The 8124-nt window shown below is 33.7% G+C and overlaps 1 protein-coding gene across 1 annotated transcript; it reads left to right on the forward strand.

Moving 5' to 3' along the window:
- The first annotated feature begins 2316 nt into the window (after positions 1-2316).
- LOC141623087 (uncharacterized) lies at positions 2317-3960 on the forward strand. The gene is made up of 3 exons (XM_074439134.1): positions 2317-2574; positions 2784-2913; positions 3016-3960. Exons 1-3 carry the CDS (start codon positions 2439-2441, stop codon positions 3710-3712), a joined length of 963 nt encoding a protein of 320 aa, XP_074295235.1. The 5' UTR covers positions 2317-2438; the 3' UTR covers positions 3713-3960.
- The last annotated feature ends 4164 nt before the right edge of the window (positions 3961-8124 follow it).

Genomic DNA, 8124 nt, shown 5'->3' on the forward strand with positions numbered 1-8124 from the left:
AACTCTCCACACCGCACAGTCCTAATTTCTAGGCATCCCAAGCATCACCAAGTCTTGATAACCTCCTCTTAACCGACACACCATGCTACCTAACCATGTTTGCACCACATGTCACCGCCTGGTCAAGTGAGTGCTCTCGCATGCTTCTGTTCTTGCATGTCCATGTGTTTCACTTGGGGCGTACTGTGCTACACTTGCATATCGAACTCCTTTACCTCAATATCCTAGATCAGGATATGGAGAGACGATCCATACCCAACAAGAAAGGAGTCAAAGATTCATCATCATAAGCACGAAGAATAAGATTGGAGTAAAATTTCACGCACAAGACGAATATGTAAGGCGAGAGTGGGTCATCTTGTGAAAACTCTTAAGAAGGATTAAAGGAATCACTGGGAGATCCATTGACCACGACATGAGTTGAGGTCGAAGTAATGCAACTCACGATGAGTTTAACAAAATCATCGTCCAAAATATGGCATTGATCAAGCAAGTCATAATAGCTTAAGTAAGACCTTTATTTTTATTAAAGGCGATAAATATAGTTTAAATAGTCTAAATAATTTAATTTTATTGCAAATTGTATTTAATAGATAATTAATTAACTAATAATTAATTATCTATTGCTATTATTACAAAACTAATGGTTCAGAATATATAATGAAAGAGGAATTATAGGTTGAATAGGATTACGTATTATCCACGCAAAATTGATTCTAAGATAAAGGTATCTCTTGTATAAAAATTGTGGGTACATGTTATATTTAATTTGTTTCTCAACTTATGTAAATTTGTTGTATTACCAAAAAAATGGACTCATACCAACATTTGAAAGAAAGATAAAGAGTAGTGTTTGATGATAGGTTTCCCTGTTTGACGATGAAATTACATCAAGGGTTGACTATGATTAAAATCAAGGACCTACCTTAAGATACAAAAATAATTTGATTGATTGGGTAAAGAAAGTGAAGGGACACGAGGCTGTGTATAGTAACGTTGGTCCCATTCCCGGAAAAATATGATCAGCTTCAGCTTTACAGCACAAATCCATGAAATGATTGTCATTTGTACTTTGATCTCACTCTTAATTTTTAGTAATCACCAACTTAGCAATATATGAACCAACTGCAGCCCAAGCATGCAACGTTAATTGGTTCATTATTATAAATCACCTGATAAAGGATCATCATACTTAAAATCACCTACAACCTAGCCAAACTATCACGGCAAATTACTGAAATATGAAGTTTCTTCTTATTAAAAGTGGAATACTCAAATTATGGCTAAAATTGTATTTACACCATAGATAAGTGTAAGTACTTTTGGGATGTTGAAGGCAACGTAATTGGCAGACCCTTTTTAAGTTTAGTTTTTCTATTCGTAAGACTCATAGATCAAACCCTTGACCTGTTGTTTAAGACTCATTAAGAGATGAGAGACATTACTATTTACCACTCATATATATATATATATATATATATATATATATATATATATATATATATATACCAACCATATGGAATAGAATTAACTATACTAGTGATGATTTAACCTTGAAACAAACTAATATAAAAAGATCAAATGATGAAGGATATTACATGCAATATAATACAGAGTAGCAATAATAACGATAAATTTCTTGTTATTCCAACAAAGGATATTTATCCGCTATAATGCTTAAAAGCTCTTAATAACGAAATAACATAATTATCAGGGATTATAAATATAGAACAATCTATTTCTATATTCCCTACTAATAATAATCTACTCCGTTGGTCCGGCCTTTATAGAGCTAATCAGACTATATTAAGTGTAACTTACACCAAAAGGAGAACTAATCACAAAAAGAAGCAAACAAATACGAAATTGGGGATTAAATAATCGATTGGAGATAAATAAAAGACCATCTATCTTTTTGGCTTTACATGAAACAAGAGCATCTAAAAAAATCTCATCCATCTTTACTAATTTTCACATTGTTTCTAGTAGATTGGCTCACTAATTATACAACAATGACCATACTTATTGTATTAAATTAGTACCTACAATGTGGAAGAGAAAAAGAGAATGCAAAATATAAAAACATTAAAAACGATACTATTAGATTCTAGACTAGGAAAGACAAGAAGAAAAACTGAGGTCTACTCTCCTGGCATTTCAACATTTCTCTTTTAAATATTCATAATTACTTTTGTCCTTTTTTTTCCATTTTTTTTATTTTTATTTTTTTTCAAATACAATGACTTGTTCTATGTCCCTCTTTCTCCAGCTCTTACTTGCCATTATATATACACCTTCACACTTCTTTGCACCTTCACCAATTTATCAGATATCAATCAAATCCACAAGCAATAAAAGACACAAAAAATTGAACTTATATAGGGAGAAAATCTTAAAAATTGAAGATCATATCATTTGCTAAGATAATATAAACCAATATGGGAAGGGCTCCTTGTTGTGACAAAGCTAATGTCAAGAAAGGCCCTTGGTCTCCTGAAGAAGATGCTAAGCTCAAGTCGTATATCGAGCAAAATGGCACCGGTGGTAACTGGATCGCGTTACCACAGAAAATAGGTCGGTAGCTCTTCAAATTATCATTCAATTATCTCATACTCCCTCTGTCATAATTATTTGTTTACCTTTTATATTTTCTAATCAAAAGTAAACAAATAATTGGAACGGAGGGAGTAATTAGGCTATATCTATACCTTATTTTTCTTTTTTCTTTTTTAAAAAATGCTATTACTAACCTTGATTTTTACAATATTTGTTTGGGTAATTAGGCCTTAAGAGATGTGGGAAAAGTTGTCGTCTCCGATGGCTGAATTACCTCCGACCTGATATCAGGCACGGAGGGTTCACTGAAGAGGAAGAAAACATCATCTGCAACCTGTATATCAATATTGGAAGCCGGTAATTTTTTTTTTTCAAACACCCATTTCATGTGTAGGCTTTATATTTTCATAAAGTAAGATAGAATCGTGCACTAACACATATATGTGTGAATTTGATCAGGTGGTCTATAATAGCAGCACAACTACCAGGGCGAACCGACAACGATATTAAGAATTATTGGAACACAAGGCTGAAAAAGAAGTTGATGGCAAAACAAAGGAAGGAGCAACAAGCAGCAAACCGGGCCGGCGGCATACTAGAGCAAGAGATAAAGAGGGAAAGTAACAATAATAATCATGAAATGTTTATGGTTAATCAAACTTTGAACCAGCATAACCAGTTACCATATTGGGCCGACCCGACCCAACTATCGATGCCTATGGTCCACCCCAACAATAACCCGGATGATCCGCTTACAAGACTGTTGATGAAAATCGGAGGCCAATTTTACGATGACCCGAGAATGATGACCAACTACAATTACCATCATCATCAGTTTCCTACTCAAGACCCGGTTTACATGGACGTGTCACAACCCGGTTTGAATTCAACACAGTGGGCCGGCACTGGGTTCGAGGGTAATGATCTAGAATCTTCTGGAAACTTCCCAGTGGAAGTGGAAGCCTACTTCAACAATCTACTAAGGTTTGATAATAATGGAGGTGATCAAAGCTATTCGAGTATCGGTGTTGGTAACAACAGTACTACTAATACTACTACTACTACGACTGCTAATTCTAGCGGAAGTGGGACTTGGGGCGACCCACAAGTGTCGGACTTGGATGTGTACCAAAATGGCGTAATGCAGGCTATGTAGTAGTGTTGCGGAATAATGTTGAGGGTTATTAGGGTGTAGGGTATTAATAATATTAGTATGATAATATGATTATGGTGTAAATTTGTACCCATGGGATAGCCCACTTGTTGCAGGAATTTCAGGGATTTTTCATGGGTGTTAAGCTTCTATGTAGTAAGTACGGAGTATATTTATATTCTATTATTCCTTGGTAAATGTATGTTTGTGATATTATCCATTATTATCCCAATTAATCATCCTTTTTGTTCATACATTATTGTCCACTTTTACGCTGATTGCTACAAACTAATTGCAACTCGCTCACTTTATCCAGGCTAATGAATTCCATGAACTCCACCTTGGAAATAGAACTCAATAGGCATAAAATACCTTGAACTGGTCTGCAGGGACACATGGGTTAGAATGAAATTTGCAATAAATTTCAGGAAATCTTTGTCATGAAAAGCCATAAGATATGTAGTTGGAAAGGTACTTGCATTTTGGACAGTTGTTGCTTAACCCTTGTAATACAAGGCATATTGAATGGCTGCTTGTTTTTAGAACTATCTTCCTGTCTGTAATTCTTCTAGCAGCAGCCATAGCAACAATTTAATTCATCTATATTTAATTCCATTATTGAGGTGTGCGACCACCCTGGAACGGTTCTAAAGGATGATTTCATTTTGGGATTAAGGTTCTGATGTTGTTGTTGTATATTTAATTCCATTATTATTTCAATAAGGCCTATAATGCAAAAGAGGGTAGTATTAATTTCTACATTATTTACTTAAAATAATCGACATGAATTAGTTTTAGCTCAGCTTACAGTTAATGAGTATAGTAGAAGATAAGATTAGTGTATATAATATGGAGTAATCCGTATTTAAGCTAAGATAACACTCCAAGTGGCATCCAAAATTGTACTCCGATCCGTACCCTATTATTCAACACTGAAAATGATTAATAAATAATCAATGTCGTAATAGAACTAAGTAATTGAGTATTAAGAGTCATCATTATCGTTGTCATCATATGTTGTATTATGTTGGGTTTATTCGTTAAAATTGGGTTTTAAGTTGGGACAATATAGAGAATATCATGTCTGAGCAACCCAAATCTTTACGATAATGATAGTTGATCTCCCGCCCCATTGAATGCTAATATATATTAGCGACTTGAAACCTCAATAGAGTACAGTTCAATCTCAGACCTCCTTCAAGATCAGTCATTCTAACATGGTACGATAGCAAATTGATATTACTCGAAAGTATATACTAGATTAACGCCGGTTCTATAATTCCAAGTTAAAACACACATGAAACCTAGAAAACACAAGATGTTTTTTTTGGAGGTACAAAGCTAGTCAAACGCGACTAGGGTGTTAATGCACTACAGAAGCTGGTAATTAGGTCATTCGAGTCTAATCAATGCGAGTTGGACTATAACTTATCATATTCGGTTTGTATTGAGTCCATTCACCCTTTGGTGGTGGAGTCGGGTGACATGTTGGGCGAGGACAGGTTATATGCGGGTGGTTTTGGATCGGGTCAACTTTTGGTGGCTCATTGCATTGGTAAAAGGAGACATGATTGAATATGAGTAAGCATGGTGGACATAAGAAATGCATGTTATAACCAAACAAGGACTGAGTAACAACTATATAAAGGACATTACCCAGGCCCTGAGGAGACGGGGATTGTACTTCGTAGGTGTTGCTTAAGAGACCAAAATACTGTTTTTTATCTCAATTATTCAAAGTTAATTAAGGAGTGAATAAGTCAAAAATTTACATATGAAACAAGGTAGAAAAGATTGACATGGTCTCATAATTAATTATCCGGGTGATTTTCAATGCTGAGATCAGTCAACTAAAGTTAATTGTATTGGAGTATTGCTTTTCAAGTCTCCGGATAATATCAATAGACTCCAATTATATGATTCCACCATTATCAATTCATTACCAGTATAAACTACTCTAAAGGTACACAATTATAATACGTACGTCTCCACCCTACTACACCTACCTGTCTACATAAATCGCATTTATGTATATAGATGTTATGTAAAACCGTTATATATGGAGTATAATAAGAGTTTTATTATTATCGTAAATTAATAAGGGTGTATTATTAAGATAAATGTCGGGTAAGAATATTTTACGATAAACTAAAGTAGTTTCATATAGTTCGTCTACTAATACGTTTTTTTGGTGTTGATCAGGAGTATCCCCTAACGACAGTTGGGACAATCTCCTTCGGAGTACTGAAGACAATTTAATGGGTTGACCCCTTCCAAGTTTGATTTTTTCATTCGCAAGAATCAGAAATCAAATCTCTGACAATTTTGGTGTTGTCTACTAATACGTGATCATATAATAACAAATCACAACTAGGGATGACAATGGATAGGATCTGGATATGATCCTATAAGATCCAGATCCGGTAGGGATGACAATGGATAGGATCTGAAATTCTCATATCCATATCCGATCCGCAGGATCTGGACTGGGTCATGATCTATCCATATCCTTTTGATAGTCAAAGAAAAACTCCATTTTAAAATATGAAAAGATTAATTTTTAGATTTTATTGCGATGTAATCTAATATTTTCTCTATTAGATACAAATAATGAAGCTAAAATTTTAAAAACATAAAAATAGTCTTATGAAATTACAATAACACTAAAAAAATATTTCTTTTAACCGAAAAATGTTAATTAGAAAAAATCATGATTTGATTTATGAAAATATATTAGAAAAACAAAGCATATAGTTTTATTATTTGTTTAGCTTAACTTATTATTTAAGAAAATGAAATAAAAATGGATCTAAAGGTAGGATATGAATCTCGACCCTACGATCCATATCCATATCCTTATCCACTGGATCTAAGATATTGCGATCCATATCCGGTCCGTAGGATCTAGATCCCAAGATCTGGGCAGGATCTAGATTCCATTATCATCCCTAATCACAACCCATCTACATTGTCCAATAGCGAGATCAAAAGAATTGCATAATTGAGGTTCAAAGTTTTTAGGTTTCACTAACTAGCTTAAAATTAACATGATAATAAAATTTTGATGTGATTAAAAGGTAATGCAACTTTCCATCTGCTAAATGAAGCCCCTAATTTAACAATAATTTCTATAAAATGATTTTACACAAAATTTAATGTAAAATCATCAACCACTTTACTTAATTTTCCCACCCTATCTAATACTCCCTCTATTTTTCTATATATGATTTTCTCACATTTCGAGACACACACTTCTCTTTTCAATATCTCTCAAATTATATGCTTAAATATAGTGATATGTATACTCATATGAAAGAGTTTTTCATAAGGAATTTAAAGGTATAATTTTTATAATTTTTTATCAAATATATTTTTGTAAATATTAAAGTCAAAAGCTCGTCTCAAAAAAGGAAAACGTCATATATTAAAAAATGGAGGGAATAACATCCACTAACTATCGTAATTCGCTAATAAAGTCATCAACGTACTCTAATACGAGTAATTGTTTTACAATAATTTACCGTAAATTAATTTTACAAGAGACCTACAAATCAAACCTCTCGAATTCATTATGCGACCTGTTACCGATAACTTAACAAATAACAATAAGAGTGATGAGTAGCTACAAAATATATAAGGTATATACAAGACACATGGTATATACTTAGCGGCCACAACTAAGTAGATGCCGTGCCTTTTATGTTCTCATTGCTTTGCTCGCAAGAATGGAACATATTATAACGGTCCATTATCACCATTCACCAATATAATCCACAATCCACATATACCTATATACGGATTTACTATAAAAAGATGTATGTCTACACTCTTTTGTTCTTATTCAATACACGAGTCAATATTACTCAATGTTTTAAAGGATCTCCTGCTGGTGGATCTTAGGATAATTTTTCAGCTAATTTATTTTAGAGATGATTAAATACAGACTTGAGCTGGATGCGAGTTGAACAATCATAATTTTTTTAGCCTACATACATCCAAATTCGCGGGGCAGGTTTTTGTAAATTTTGGAAAATACATTGTCCAAGCTCTCTTTGTTAGAGGGTTGGACGGGACGGGTCTAAGGGGTCTCCCGTCCATAAACAACTCTTATTAGGTGTTTGACAAATAGCTTAAACGGCTGGACAAAAAGTTTGCTCCATTTCCATGGGCAGAGATCGAACCCCTGACCTTATGGTTAAGGGATGAAACGAGCAACCACTACACCAAACCCATTTGATTATTAGGAGTATCATGTCATTTTATGATAGCTTATAAGTTTGTCTGTTAAACAGTTTTAAGATGACCAGCTAGATTATCAACTCCTAATTCAACTAGGGTTTTTCTAACGTGTGCCCTAAGGCACACATTAATAATCTAAATATGGTAAGATTTGAAAGAGATTCTCATCAAATATT

This window comes from Silene latifolia, chromosome X (assembly GCF_048544455.1).
Source record: "Silene latifolia isolate original U9 population chromosome X, ASM4854445v1, whole genome shotgun sequence".
NCBI classification, from domain to species: domain Eukaryota; kingdom Viridiplantae; phylum Streptophyta; class Magnoliopsida; order Caryophyllales; family Caryophyllaceae; genus Silene; species Silene latifolia.